At 39.9% G+C, this 15,614-nt stretch overlaps 1 protein-coding gene across 1 annotated transcript; it reads left to right on the top strand.

Annotated features, from left to right (window-relative positions):
- Window positions 1-1,758: 1,758 nt before the first annotated feature.
- On the top strand, window positions 1,759-15,003 carry ints7 (integrator complex subunit 7). The gene is made up of 20 exons (XM_023296995.3): window positions 1,759-1,959; window positions 2,136-2,265; window positions 3,029-3,175; window positions 3,319-3,456; window positions 3,540-3,586; window positions 4,313-4,512; window positions 4,979-5,101; window positions 5,172-5,289; window positions 5,391-5,525; window positions 5,657-5,754; window positions 6,403-6,642; window positions 6,887-7,024; window positions 7,901-8,107; window positions 8,355-8,549; window positions 9,631-9,734; window positions 9,832-9,900; window positions 10,251-10,383; window positions 11,874-11,972; window positions 13,751-13,936; window positions 14,617-15,003. Exons 1-20 carry the CDS (start codon window positions 1,866-1,868, stop codon window positions 14,896-14,898), a joined length of 2,883 nt encoding a protein of 960 aa, XP_023152763.2. The 5' UTR covers window positions 1,759-1,865; the 3' UTR covers window positions 14,899-15,003.
- Window positions 15,004-15,614: the final 611 nt, after the last annotated feature.

Below are 15,614 nucleotides of genomic sequence, written 5' to 3'. Positions count from 1 at the left end.
GTATAATGGTATTTGGGTACTGGGTATTTGGGTACCCTCAATATGTGGTGTGTATTCGGCAGGATAAATGCAGACAGAGCATCTTCTTCCACATAAATAATGACCTAAAAAAGTGTCATAACTCAATGCAAGAGTTTAAATGAGATTTGTGCGAGGCCCTTGTCATTAGACAGCAAAAATAAGGGCGGTTTCTTTTCTTTAGTTAAAAAATGACAATAATAACTTTTTTTAAAAATTGAATGTTATTGAATGTCACTTTCTGTATTTTTGTGTTCTTGCATTGTGCATAGTAAGGTAATCCATAGGCTAAAGGTTAGGTGCTGTATCTGGTCCAGATATGGAATGAAGATAGGATTGTAAATGCTCACGGGGTCAAAGAATCAGACTAATTCCTGAGTAGGCTTTCTGTGGGTCAGACGAGGAAGAATCTGGGCTGCCAATGAAATCACAATGTGACGGATAACCTCCTTAAACAGTATTCATTTTTGACAGTTTGGTCTGTCTTTGAAATAGGAAATTCTCTTTTGAGATGCATTTCACATTGAATTTTTTTGCGCAAAGTCAGTTTTATAATGTTGAATGCAATATTTTTAATTTTTCTCCTTATGGTTATTGTCTATATAATGATTTATAATAAAAATAATTCTTATTCTTAGTATTCTTCTTCCTATTATATTATATAACAATAATAGTTGATAATGATAATTCTTATTATTGTTAATGTTGTTGTTGTTGTTCCGGTGGTGGTTGATTGTCCACAAAAACAATGTCTGTTTCTAAAAAGAGATGTTGCAGTTTAATTATCCTACTGTCATTTTTTAAAAATATGAAAACAATCCTTTAACCTGATTTGGTGAAATTTCAGAGCCATATGACATTAATAAAACCTAGCTGATCTAAATAGCCATGTATAAATATTCTCATTTGAAAAGAAAAGACTAAATCTGTGCGTTTATGTAATTTGGATAATGCAATATTTTGACATCAATTTAAAGAAAAACATAAGTCCGATTTTCCTGTGAAACTTCAAAGGAAAATATGACATACAATAATACACACCACATATTGAGGGTACCCAAATACCCAGTACCCAAATACCACTATACAAATACAGTTAGACATTTAAAATGAAAAATACTTGCATATTCCAAAATTCAGAGTTTTTTTTCAATGAAAGAGGAGGAATGGAAAATACTTTATTTAGGTGTGCATCTTAGTGGCATTTTTATATGTTTTAAGCTGACCTGTAAGTGAAAATAGCAAAATTGCACTATAAGAACACTTAACTATAAGTACAAGTTCTGCATTAAAAACTTAACTGAAGTAAAAGTACAGAGGTGTTGTAGTAAAATAGACAAAACTTCCAAAGTGGACGTTATGCAGAATGATCCCTGATATTGGTATATAATTGTAATACTGGATATTTTTACTACTGGTGCATTAACATGTAAACTTTGCTGTGCAAAAACATACATAAAACTGTCTGTAAATAAAAGAACAAGCGATAATCAGCTGTTATATGGCTTCTATGGAGTCAAAAATACAATATTTTTCTAAATACTGTTTTTGGTGCATTTACATCCGTCTGCGATTTTTAACCACTGCAAATATGCTTAACTTTTCATCAAGAAAAATTTGCTGATGTGTTTCCTTTTTACGCTTTGATGTTAAGAAACTGAAAACTGAAGTTTAGGCTATTACAACTAGCACTTTATTTTGAAAAGTGAAGCTGTAGCCCGGAAGCAGTATAACGGATTATCCGGTGTGTTTGGTTTATACTGTCTGAGCAGCGAAATGCTAACGGTTCATGGGAGCCATTAAGTTTAAAGTTTAAAAAAATAAAAATTAAAAAAAACTAAAGAATAATGTCGCTTTCAACAGCTCGGTCCTTTCTGTCGGAGGCCTGTTATGGCGAACAAGAACTGGACGCTAATTCTGCTCTTATGGAGCTGGACAAAGGTGCGCTAGCTAGCCGGCTAACCAGTTAGCATGTGGCTCATTGATCTCTGTGTTCTGTCCTCTGAATGTTGATGTTTACCACAGACAGGCTGTAAATAAACACTCTGTGGATGTTCGTGATGGCATGGAAGCTCGCTGGTTTGTTGTAACTGTTGAAACTGTTTTTTTTTTTTCAGGGCTCCGGTCGGGGAAACTGGGGGAGCAGTGTGAAGCTGTGGTGTTGTTCCCCAAACTTTTCCAGAAGTACCCATTTCCCATCCTCATTAACTCTGCCTTCCTCAAACTGGCAGACATCTTCAGACTTGGGTATGGTTGTTTGATGTTTTTAATGTTTAACCAACGGCTTTTGTTACTGTCATTTCCCCAATTGTCCCATGTTGTTTGGCACACTCAAGATGACAACAATAAAATCCCAGATTGTTTTTTGGATTCAGTAAAGGTTGACCCACTAATCACGCCAAGTCTCCTCATTTACCTGAGCCCAAGTGCTTTCTGTTAAACAAATGAGATTGGCATTGCAAGTTCACCAGACATCGCTTTTCTCCAGGTTTGCCAAATAAACTGCCTGCTGAGGTTGTTTTGGTAATGCTACCTTTATTTTGGCAATTACAGCTGCTTGCTTTTGTGCAGCTTGTGCGATTATAATGTGATTTTTTTTTTATGTTGAAGACATTACAGCTGACTAATCTGGGTAAAATATCTAAGAAGCTCGTTTTTTTCTGACTTTAATATGATTTTTATATGTATGAATTTTTTTTTTTAAGTCAAAGCAAAGTTGAATATTCTCTGCCGAAGAGATTTAATTAAGAAAAGAGAAAGAATGGCATGAATTTATGTTTATATATTACAAACAGCCTTGGTAAAACACACAGCCTTTGTGATTTACTACTTGTGTTACTTTAATTTGTGATTTCTATTTAAAACATGAATTTTTCAGTCCTACTCTGGTAATATATGCTAAACAATATCCAAAGCTTCTTAGATAGTTATAAGATGAGCACATTTTTAAAATAAGTTTTACTGTGCCAGGAACATCTTTGTTTATAGAAGCCTTTCTCTTCTTTTTCAGCAACAACTTTCTGCGACTCTGTGTGCTGAAAGTAACCCAACAGAGCGAGAAACACTTGGAGAAGATTCTGAACGTGGACGAGTTTGTGAAACGGGTTTTTTCCGTCATCCACAGCAACGACCCCGTGGCCAGAGCCATCACTCTCAGGTAACGATGTGCAATAAAGACATTATACATTCTGCAGGATTTGTGCTACAACATTAGAGTAAATGAGGGGTACGGGGCTGCCAACTCTGGTCAGTCATCTGAGGTTGAAAAGAGACAATTTCCTGGTTGTTTCTTCTGGTCAGGATGCTCGGTAGTTTGGCTTCCATCATCCCAGAGAGGAAGAATGCCCACCACAGTATTCGCCAGAGCCTCGACTCTCATGACAACGTGGAAGTGGAGGCTGCCATCTTTGCTGCTGCAAGCTTCTCTGCACAGTCAAAGTGAGATCATTACTAAAATGGATAAAAACCAGATGATGTTTTTGCATTTTTATTTAAATTTGATGTTTGTTTTTGATTTTCAGAGACTTTGCAGCTGGAATTTGCAACAAAGTCAGTGAGATGATTCAAGGTGAAATGTTTTATTCTGTGTTAAAAGTGTCACAAATCGCATTTAGAAATAACAACAGATTTCATTGTTTATTAACATTAATAATATTCAGTAACTATTCCACACAGCTGTCCAAATACACATAAGAAGGCCTGAAATGGTGGATCAGTGTGCATCTGTAGACTCCATTTGTTTACATATTTAGTTAGTTTCCTAATGAGCTGAATGCAACCATCAAAATGTGTTCATTGTTCATGTTACAAATCAAACATGCAATACTGTGAAGAGGAAAGAAAGAAGAAGAAAAAGCACTGTAAATACTCAATTTATCACCTCCTTTACCATTTTCCCAATACATCTGGGTATCTGTACATCAGTGTTTACATAGAATTTGCTTTCAGGCAAAGAAAAAAATAATAATGCAGTTATTTTGATAGATTATGTGATTGCAACATGAGCCACTACCCTAGTGGGAATTGTAATTTTTTCCTTATTTATCACAAAACAAATTTTAAAATTGTGATGCAACCTTTGCTGTACCAAGCAAGCATTTTCCCAAATGTCCTTAGACGATGATTTGTTGGATAGGGCGTCTTTGTAGCACCACACTAGTTCATTCATAATGGGATGTTATGACACTTGACCTTTATCAAAAATGTGCGAACTGAACATTGCATTACCATACTGTGATTTCGATAATATTCATCATTTGTTTCCGTTTCTGTTTGATCTACGCTTCCACCACAGGTTTGGACACTCCAGTGGAGCTGAAGCTGAAGCTGATCCCGATGCTGCAGCACATGCATCATGATGCCAGCCTGGCCTCCAGCAGCAGAAAGCTCCTCCAGCACCTGGTCAACTCTTACCCCTCCACCCCCATGGTCATCGTCTCGCTGCACACCTTCACCCAGCTGGCTGCCTCCTCCCTCATCGATATTCCCAAGCAGGTATCCCCATGTCTCCCACAGAGCCACACTCCATTGTTATCAGTTTGTGGTGATAAATAATTGCTGTAGGTAGGGCTGAAACAATTCCTTGAGTTATTTGAGTAATTTGATTACTAAAATTCCTTGAGGCAAAATTCTCTGAATCGAGGCTTCGTTTAATCCACTAAATACTAGACCCCAGGTCACTAACTGGTCCGGACCCAGACTTCATCCTGTACGGACCCAGACCGATAATCAATAAATTATAACTGTACTATACCATATATGCACAATACCCGTGTACTACACTACTGAATCGGATTACTCGATTAGTCACCAGAATAATCAATAGAAAACTTGATTACTGAAAAAATAATGCAGCCCTAGCTGTAGGGTTTTGTCCTGCTAAAGACTTTGAAGTGGGGTTCACACTCTGGCACCTTTAAAATATCAACACGATGGACTTTTGGTTTCTTTGTCCGTATAGTTACAGCTCCTCCTTCAGTACCTGAAAGATGATCCAAGAAAAGCTGTCAAGAGGCTCACAATTAATGACCTGAAGCTGCTGGCTAAAAAGGCTCCTCACCTGTGGATCAGAGAAAACACTCAGGTAAAGTTGCATTGCAGGATTACCTGAAGTTGGTTGAAAGTCTGTTATTTAATGGTTTTTATCTCTGCAGACTCTGTGTGAGTGTGCGTTGGCCGTCCCTTACAACAGTTTAAAGCTGGGAATGTTGGCTGTTCTCTCCACCCTCTCCGGGACTATTGCAATCAAACAGTATTTCAGCAATGTGGCAGGTAATGGTCACTTTTATTTCACTGCTTTTTATGCAAACCTTCACTTCTGAAAAGGAGAACAACTCCGTACTGATGTGGATTCTGTAAAACTTTCTTCTCAGGTGGCTCTGCGGTTCCCCCACGGCTCACTGACCTGGTTAAACTGGCACAAGAATGCTGTTACCACAGCAACCTGGCAGTGGCCGCACACGGGGTCATCGTGCTCTCCAACATTTCCATTTCCTGTCCAGAGAAAGGTTAGTTTCAGCCGACAACAGCCTGTTTTTGGGCTCTTTGTGGTGCCGGTTGTCAATCAGTGCTTTTACTTCAGATTCATGCCTTTCATTTGCCATTGCTGAGAGCTGCTGTGTGTTTTTCCCTTCCTCAGATATCGTACAATTGGAGCAGGACACAGTTTTGGGAGTGGAGTCCCTTCTGATGCTCTGTAGTCAGGACAGCAGCCCCAGTTCACAGGCCACACTCAAAGTAAGACGACATTGTTAACACAAGACGGACAGCATGGGTTGGAACTGGGGAATATTTATAGCATATAACGTAGAACACTGTTAGTGTTTGGAAATCTGGCCTCAAACACCTAGCCAAGTTTGTCAGTTTATACTTCAATTAAATCTCTTCAATTAAATCACTTTTGAATTGTAGCTTATCTGAGCAAAATTGTTCTATGAATAGTGTAATTAACAGAATTAAAGACGCTAAAATGTTTTTTTCCATCAAAAAATTTATAGAAATCAAAGTTAATAACTGCTCACAGTCAGAGTGTACACTCAGCAGCCACTTTATTAGCTACATTGCTTCAATTGCTTGTTGACACAAATAGCTAATCAGTAAAATAAGCAGTCAACGTCACGGCTGAGCATTTTGTCCCCGAAGCTGCTTTGAATTGATAATAGCTTTGAAAATACAGTTTTGAAGTAAACCATGGCGTGTTATTTGAGCCAAAGCAATGACATAAACTGAGGAGGCCAAACTTATTGTATATTTAAGCTGAATTATCATGACTCCCCTGCTATCCGTATCATGAAAAAGTGTGTCATGATGCCTAATGATCAGATTATTCTCCACCATCAAACCACCCTCATCTAGCTTCCTACTTCCCCTCTATTTCGACTGCAGACGGCCCTCACCTCTTTGGTCAAGCTCCTGAAAAGTCGACCCCATCTCAGCCAACCAGCGGTTGAATTCCTGCTCGGCCAGCTCCACCTTTCCTGCGACTCCTCTCGCGTCCTCATGTGCCACGCCCTGGCAGCCATCGCCACCCACCTGCCCGTGCTGGGAGACGGGATGCTGGGGGATCTGGTGGACCTCTATCGAGTGGCCAGTCACTCCTCCACTGACAAGCAGCAGGAACTTCTGGTGAGAGACTGTGCATGAGTCACACGTCAGCTGGTGTTCAGGCAGCAAATTAGAGCTCATAGCAGTTAAATGTGTCTTTTATGTTTGAAGAGCTGGCAAATTGTACTCAGATCCACTTTCTGTCGGAAAATCAGCCTGTATGTGCCAAAGCTCTTCTCTGAAACACTGCCTTGTCTTTGTGCCTTGTGCATCGCTGATTTTGGAGTTTTCATTCTTGACCCTCCTGCTGCTTTGATTGCTGCAGGTTTCCTTGGCAACAGTGATTTTCGTCGCCAGCCAGTCGTCTCTGTCGGCCGAAGTGAAGACTGTCATTAAACAGCAGCTGGAGAACGTGGCAAACGGCTGGACGGTGTATCGCATCGCACGGCAAGCTTCACGAATGGTGAGTACATTTTTCAATTGTGTCACAAGTAATGATAGGAATAATAATAATTAGGGATGCAGCTATCAATTATTTTAGTAATCAAGTATTCTATCGATTATCCTGATGATTAATCGAGTAATTGGATTCTGCGCTTGGCGTGCGCGTTACAGCATCAAAAGCAGAAGTGAGCAGCCTGTACAACAGAAGTAAACATCCTGGTGGAACATGGGTGGACATCTGTGGTTTATTGTACATATATAGTAGAGTACAGGGGCCCTGCCGGTGAATCTCAGGCTGCTTTCAGATTCATAGGGAATTAATAGTTTCTTAAAGCTTTTAAAACAAGCAATAAAATCTTAAAATCAATTCTACAACTCAGAGGCAACCAGTGAAGAGGAGCAAGGACTGGTGTGATGTGGTTCCCCCTCTTAGTGAGTCTTAAAAGCCTGGCAGCAGCATTTTGGATTATTTGAAGTCTGGATGTTTCGTTTGCTGATTTCGGACTAAAGTGCATTCCAGCTGACTTAGGGTGAAGACAGGGAACAACCTGGACAGGTCACCAGTCTATCACAGGGCTACACTTAGAGACAAACAGTCACACTCACATTCATACCTATGGACAGATAGGTTAGGTTTAGAGTTACCAATTAACCTCAGCATGTTTTTGGACTGTGGGAGGAAGCCAGAGAACCCGGAGAAAACCCACACCATGCACAGGGAGAACATGCAAACTCCATGCAGAAAGATCCCAGGAAGGCCGGGGATTTTCTAGCTGCAAGGCGACAGTGCTAACCACCGAGCCACTGTGCAGCCCGTCTGGAATAGATAACTAAGAAAAAAGTCGCCATGACACATCCAAAACAAGATTCCAAAGTTTGTATTGTTTATGTGCAGGGATGCCATGAGTTCTCCAGCGAGCTCTACCAGTGTCTGCGGACCCGCGTGGCGTCGGAGCACTTCTACTTCTGGCTGAACAGCCTGAAGGAGTTTTCCCAAGCCGAGCAGTGCCTGAGTCACGTTGAGGACGGCGACTACAGCGGAGCCATGACCGCCATCGCCGAGGCCCTGCGCTCCTACCAAAAGGGCATCGCCTCCCTCACGGTCAGTCTACTGCCAGGCATCTGCTTGTCAAAAAACATTAATACTGCACTTCTTCCACCAGTGACAGGACGCTTAGAGCTGCTAGTTGTCAATCAGACTGCTTGAGCTGCTGTCACAGTCTCTCAAATGTCTACTAATTTAACTCACCTAGCATCGACCGATCTCGTTAGGTTAACTCAACAAAACCCATTTAAGCATTTAATTGTAGTGTCTGTGTAGATTTACTTGATTAATACCTCCCCTGCAGGCTGCCAGCACCCCTCTCAGCCCGCTAACGTTCCAGTGTGAGTTCATTAAGCTGCGCATCGACACCCTGCAAGCCCTGTCCCAGCTCATCTGTACCTGCAACAGCCTGAAGACCAGCCCTCCTCCTGCCATCGCCACCACCATCGCCCTCACCTCGGGCAACGACCTGCAGCGCTGTGGACGCATCTCGATGCAGGTAAGAGGCTGAAGTTTGGCCACGGGGATTAATTAATGTCGTAGATGTCTGTAAGGGTTGGAGCTTTGTGTTAATGTTTGTATACGGAACCTTAGATAGTAGCTACTGCTGCTTCATAACAGGTAGTTTTTTTCCCTTTCAGATTTTACTCAACAAAACGTAGCGTACAGAGAGACTGAAGCATTACATTGTATGGATTATGTCATATATATATATATATATAAATTTTATATAGTTTTTTTATATAATATTTTTTATATATCTTAATATAGCTGTGCAGAAAGAAAATACCATCATGCTCTGCCAGAAGTCTGTTTTGCCACCTGTTATTGATGAACTTACAGAGACGAATATCAGGGGAACATATTCTGTGATGCATTAACAGGAATTAATTGTTTCACTTCTGTCGTTGGTTGCAGGTTTGAAACAAAAATGTTTGGTTAAATGTACACTACGGTTCAAAAATTTGGGGTCACTTAGATATGTCCTTATTTTTGAAAGAAAAGCAGTTTTTTAAGATAGCGGCTGATTTTTAATGGAATATCTCCATAGGGGTACAGAGGAACATTTCCAGCAACCATCACTCCTGTGTTCTAATGCTACATTGTGTTAGCTAATGGTGTTGAAAGGCTAATTGATGATTAGAAAACCCTTGTGCAGTTATGTTAGCACATGAATAAAAGTGTGAGTTTTCATGGAAAACATGAAATTGTCTCAGTGACCCCAAACTTTTGAATAGTAGTGTACAATAAAATGACAAAACAGTCAAGTTTCACACAGCAGCTGATTCACAATCGAACAAGAAAAAGCAACACGACAAGTGGAACACATCACATATTAAGCAAATTCTACCAAGTTGTGATTAAAAATCAGTGAAATAGCATTTAGTTATTTGGTTATTTTTAGTCTGGCAGCAGTAGGTCATTTTTTGTTTTTCTTATCCTGTCAGACATAATTCTATGTTTTATAAAACAAACATTCAGAAACAGCTCACAATTAAACAAACATTATTCAGAAACAGCTCACAAACCCTGTGGTTTACTGTTGCAAGAGGAATCTTTTTTTTTTCTGTGTTTCCCAGATGAAGGTATGCATGGATGAGTTCAGAAGTCTTGCCACTCGTTACGCAGACTTACACCAGTCATCGTTTGATGCTGATTACGCCACCCTTCGCAACGTGGAGCTGTATCCTTACACTGGCCTCAGTCCCGTCACACTTCTTGTCTCGTTTATGATCCTGTTTTCTCTGCTGTGATGTAGTTTTCTTTAACCGTCCATCCAGACAGCAACAGAGCTGTTTGCTTGTCTCCCATGTAATTGAAGCTTTGATACTGGATCCACAGGCAGCCAGGTGAGAGCTGCTGTCACTGTCAGTGAAGGTGGAGGAGTTGTTTATCTTAAATTCTGTTGTTTTGTTTCCTGACATCTGGGAACACGGCCGTCCAGCAGAACAGCTCGTAGTACCTTTCCATGAGTAGAAGTCGACATGTGCATGTGTCTTCTTGTACGCTGCACCCTTTAGGGATATGACACTGTAATGAAAATAAATGCGCCTTATTTAATTTGATAAAAAGCTTCTCCGCTGTACCATGTACTTGAATGTTTTTTATTGAAAGTGCTTCGCTATTACAGACATCCCCTGGAGGCATCCTCCTGGCAGACGTTTGTAACATATCGCCTCTCGCTGTCTCTCTAATCTAGTTTTCAGGAGTACGGCACTCTGGGGTCGGTCCAGACCGAGAGCGAATATGAGCGACGGATGATGTCGGTCTTCAATCGTGTCCTGGAGGAAGCGGAGGGCCTCACCAAGAAACACCCTCCTGTGTCACACCTGGTAAGGCTGAATATACGTTGCTTATGTTCACAGGTTCTTCTGCAGCTGTTGTGAAAAAGGCTCAGTTGAAATCAAGAATTGGAAAAAAAAATTAAAAAGCTGCAACAAATTTTTTCCCTGTTTTATTTCACCTTTATTTAACCAGGTAAGTTAGTTGAGAACTGATTCTCATTTTCAATAATGACTTGGCCAAGAGGCGGCACACAAATAAGATTACATGTACAGCAAATCACACAATTTTATAATATTACGCAATGACTTGTAAAATAGAAAGGTTAAAAACAGTGGCAGTGGTCTGAAGTGTTGCTCTGATTTTTTTTTTTTTTTTTCATTTTTAATCCCAGCTGACTTTAGGATGAAGGCCACCAGTCCATCACAGGGCTATATATAGAGACAAACAGTCACACTCGCATTCACACCTACAGACAATTTAGAATCACCAATTAACCTCAGCATGTTTTTGAGCTGTGGGTGGAAGCCAGAAAACCTGGAGAAAACCCACACATGCACAGAGAGAACATGTAACCTCCATGCGCATGAACCAGGAATCTTTTAGCTGCAAGACAAAAATGCTAACCACCAAGCCACTGTGCAGCCAGTTTGGGAAACTCATTCCTGTAAATATATCTTATAATAATATCATAATAATAACTTCATTTATGTAGCACTCTTAAGAATAGCGTTCACAGAGTGCTTTGAGAGTCAAAACATGCAACACAGACAATTAAGCAAGATATAGGAGACAAGGCTGAGCAGTCAGTTAAAATAAATGGTAAAAATGACAATAAACTAAATAAATAGTTAGGTAGATTAGCACGCAAATCAAACAAAGGAACTAGGCAGTTTGAAAATTAAAGAATAATTAGAGAGAATTAAATAATTAGAGAGACATCACACCAAAGAACCAGGCAGCTAAAATTAAAATAAAACAAGAGAGAACATCTAAAATAAACAGGACATAATACAGAATAAAACACTAACACTAAAGCTAAAAGTGAACTTCAAATAAAGGATGATTAAAAAGAAGTTGCTGACTCTGCAAGCCTTATCTCCTCAAGCTTAATTGGATATTGTCAATGCTCTTCTGAACGGTGACACTAATACTGATGTTGTGTTCTTGTCAGTGGTTTTCTACTAAGTTTGTAATGACTGGTGTAATACGCAGGGTTGGACAGGTTAACGAGTTATTATTAATGCATTAATTAATACATTGTGTTAGCTAATGGTGTTGAAAAGCTAATTGATGATTAGAAAACCCTTGTGCAGTTATGTTAGCACATGGATAAAAGTGTGAGTTTTCATGGAAAACATCTAATTGTCCAGCTGACCCCAAACTTTTGAATGGTAGTGTATATATTAGTGTTGGTAATAACATTTTAAAGCTATCCACTTTAGTAATGTAAGATGATTAAATAAAGGAAACTGACAGAAACAGTTGCAGCTAATGAATCTCAGAGGTATAAATGTGTCGTTTGTTGTTTATTTTTCAGCATACAGGTTGCCTCTGTGATGCCGTCATAGCTTTGCTGAAGGTGCCGCTGTCTTTCCAGAGATATTTCTTCCAAAAGCTCCAGTCGACCAGCATCAAGGTAACCATTTTACTCACTTTGAACAGAAAAGCACAACAAAAAACATGCTTAACCTCAACCAATGACTCGTGGAGCTCACAGCACCGCCTCAACTTTTATATCCAGAGTTATTTACTTCTGAGGAGACTCACTCCTTTCTCCTATCTGATCATTAAGTGTCCAGTTAATGCATCTAGACGCTGAGTTCAGCTTAACATAAACACAGGAAACCAGGAACGATTTCCATACCAGCACTTCTAAAGCTCGCTAATTAACATGTAAAAATTACAGTTTTTTGTTTCATGGAGATTATGTACTGGACTGTTTCTTGGCAGGACATCAAGGAAGTCAGTAGCTGGGCAGAGAAATAGTCCAGTAAATGTTTTTAAAAAAAAAAAAAAAAAAAAAACGCAGGAGACCAGTATCTAGAGCTGCAACGAGCATCAGTGACTCAGTTAGTTGTCAGCTGTTATTATAATTACCAACCATTTTGGTAATCAATTGATTGGGGTAATTTTTTAAGAAAAAAAAGTTCACATTTTCTGAATCTAGCTTCTTAAATTTCAATATTTAGGGTCCGAGCACCAACAGTACAAGAAACCTCTTGAAACCTTAGGGTTTATTTTACTTCAGAACCAGTGAAAAATTTGATACTTTCGCGGGACTGCATCGGTGTGTGCCAAAATGTCTCCATAGCGCCACCTGGAAAATTTCAAACAATAACTACGGCCACTACACGTCACCTACAGCTATGAAATTTGGTAGGCACGTGTAACTCATCAAGATGCACGGAAATGTATTTGACAACCATACCTAAAACACAACAGGAAGTCGGCCATTTTGAATTATGTGTCATATTTTGGACGAATTTGGACCAATTTTTGCACATTTTCAAAAGCGATAAACTCAAACGCTGTGACCACGACAGACCTGAAATTTGGCCAGGATGTACACCAGGCATGGGTGATCAAAAGTTAACAAAATGCTCCACAGAAGTCTGAGGGTGTGGAAATGGCGGCCACTGGAATTTCGACAGTTCGCCATGACACAGGAAGTGCTGTATAACTGGCCTGTACACGCTCCAATCTATCTCGGACTTTACATGTGTGATCAGAGTCCAGCCCTGATGACATCCATAGATCAAAATACATTCAGTGACAACGCCACCTCGTGGACATGTTTAGATTCGCTGACCAGCAAGGATGCGAGGACCCAACCAGCACTGCTTGCAGCTTTAATTTCAGTTTTTTTTCTCCTCTTTGACAGTAAACTGATTTTCTTTGATTTGTGGACAAAACAAGCCATTTGGGGACATCATCTTGGACTCTGGGAAAAACTGATTTCACAACAACTGATTGATTAATTCACAATGAATGTAATCGTTGGCTTCAGTCAGTCCAATCATTTCATTGTTTTACACTGTCAATATTAAAACAACAGATAAAAACTGGGCCTTAAAACCAACAAACACAAAATATGTAGTGAAAAAATACTCATTTCAGTAAACAGCTTTTCTGGTATCAAGCTTCTTCTATGCAGTGAAAAATGTGCATTTCCTAGATGTCAAATTATCACGTTATTGTTCATGATCTCTTCAGCACAGTACAAACTATTTCAGCGACATTAAGACGTGTGCGTAGCCATCATTAACTGACAACAGCAGAACACAAAGCATACAAAATACCGTTACACTTTGGTATTGGGTGTATTTAGCTGTTGGAACATGGAGCAGTTGCACCTATAAAGATAAAATGAGCCTCGACTTGTGAGGTTTATCCGGCTGTGTTGTGTCCTTCCAGCTCGCCCTCTCTCCGTCGCCACGGACACCGAGCGAGCCAATCCCAGTGCAGAACACCCAGCAGCTGACTCTGAAGGTGGAGGGCGTGGTGCAACACGGTTCCACTCCGGGACTCTTCAGAAAGATCCAGTCCGTCTGCCTCAACGTCACGTCAGTTCTCCAGAGCAAGACGGGGCCGGACTACAAGGTGACTTTATTTATTGATCAGATGATTTGAAAAAGTGCTGTGCTCCTATAAATATATTTCATCTGTTCTATCATTTATTGTAACTGAAATCTAGCAGTTTAACCCGATTAGGGCTGAAACGATTCCTCGAGTTTTTCAAGTAGTTCGATTACTAAAATTTCTCGAGGCGCAATTCTCTGAATGGAGGCTTCGTTTAATTATTATACTATATATGTACAATACCCTTGTACTATACTATATATGTATAATACCCCTGTACTATACTATATATGTACAATACCCCTGTACTATACTATATATGTACAATACCCCTGTACTATACTATATATGTACAATACCCCTGTACTATACTATATATGTACAATACCCCTGTACTATATATGTATAATACCCCTGTACTATATATGTATAATACCCCTGTACTATATATGTACAATACCCCTGTACTATACCATATATGTATAATACCCCTGTACTATACTATATATGTACAATACCCCTGTACTATACTATATATGTACAATACCCCTTGTACTACACTATATATGTACCGCTTTTGATGCTGTAATGCCAAGCACAGAATCCTGTCACTCGATTAATCACCAGAATAATCGATAGAATACTGGATTTCTAAAATAATCGACAGCTGCAGCCCTAAATTTTTACTTTGTGCCTTTCAGATTCCACTCGATCCCAAAACCAACGAGATCGAGCAGCGCGTGGAGCCGCACAACGACTACTTCAGCACCCAGTTCGTGTTGAATTTCTCCGTCCTGGGAACTCACGCCGTCACCGTGGAGGCCTCCGTGGTGGATGGGAGCGGCATCGAGTGGAAGACGGGCCCCAAGACGACGGTCTCAGTCAAGTCCCTGGAGGATCCTTATTCCCAGCAGCTCCGCCACCAGCTGCAGCAGGGTGGAGCTCAGCCGGCGCCACAGAGGGGGGCCTACGCTCGCTTCTAGCAAATCCCCCCCCCCCGTTTACAGCATTGTATACTCGATTTGTTTGTAGAAAAACTAATTGTGTACATATTTTTCCAGTGATTAAAAGACCGTATTTCATTTTAACGCTCTGTTGTCATTATAAAGATAAAACAGGACAGTTAGATTAATGAACTCATTTTAGTGTGCAGTAATCACATTATTGGCCGTCAGCCACCAGAAAATACTAAATTCTGTTTTATTTTCTGTTAATATTCTTAATCCAGCACTATTTTGTGCACGCAGTAATCTCTAGAACAGTTTAGAACTCGGTGTCCTTGGATTTACCATGTCATCATTTCTACATGACTGCATTAACACAGAGAGCCATCAGGGGGCAGACCAGAGTCATTAACAGAACAGCATCTCTGAGGGGTCCTCAAATCTCTCTGGGGTGAATTCCAGACCTGTCACTGCTAAATTATCTGCATTTCAGTCTTGGATTAGACACAGTTTACTCTTTAAATAGTCTTTTTAAACCATAATCACATTTTTATGTTATTTTCAGCTAAATTTAATACAACTACAATCTGAACTATATTTAAATGAATTATTTTTTTAATAGAATGAAAGCTTTGCACACATAGTTTTGCTTAAATATCCTTATTTCTGACATAAAGTAACGCAAATATACTGATGCTCCCACACTGATGATGATGTAATCTGGAAGTATTTTGCAGCCGTGAATGGGTCCACAT

This window comes from Amphiprion ocellaris, chromosome 12, assembly GCF_022539595.1.
Source record: "Amphiprion ocellaris isolate individual 3 ecotype Okinawa chromosome 12, ASM2253959v1, whole genome shotgun sequence".
Lineage (NCBI taxonomy): Eukaryota > Metazoa > Chordata > Actinopteri > Pomacentridae > Amphiprion > Amphiprion ocellaris.
The sequence above is the reverse complement of the archived record's forward strand: the minus strand, read 5'-3'. Positions and strand labels throughout refer to the sequence as shown.

Excerpts from the sequence above, each read along its gene's own strand:
- ints7 (XM_023296995.3), top strand. The coding sequence starts at position 1,866 with ATGTCGCTTTCAACAGCTCGGTCCTTTCTGTCGGAGGCCTGTTATGGC. Across the intron at positions 5,755-6,402 it reads GTTCACAGGCCACACTCAAA|ACGGCCCTCACCTCTTTGGT; the intron begins GTAAGACGACAT and ends TTTCGACTGCAG. Across the intron at positions 7,025-7,900 it reads CACGGCAAGCTTCACGAATG|GGATGCCATGAGTTCTCCAG; the intron begins GTGAGTACATTT and ends GTTTATGTGCAG.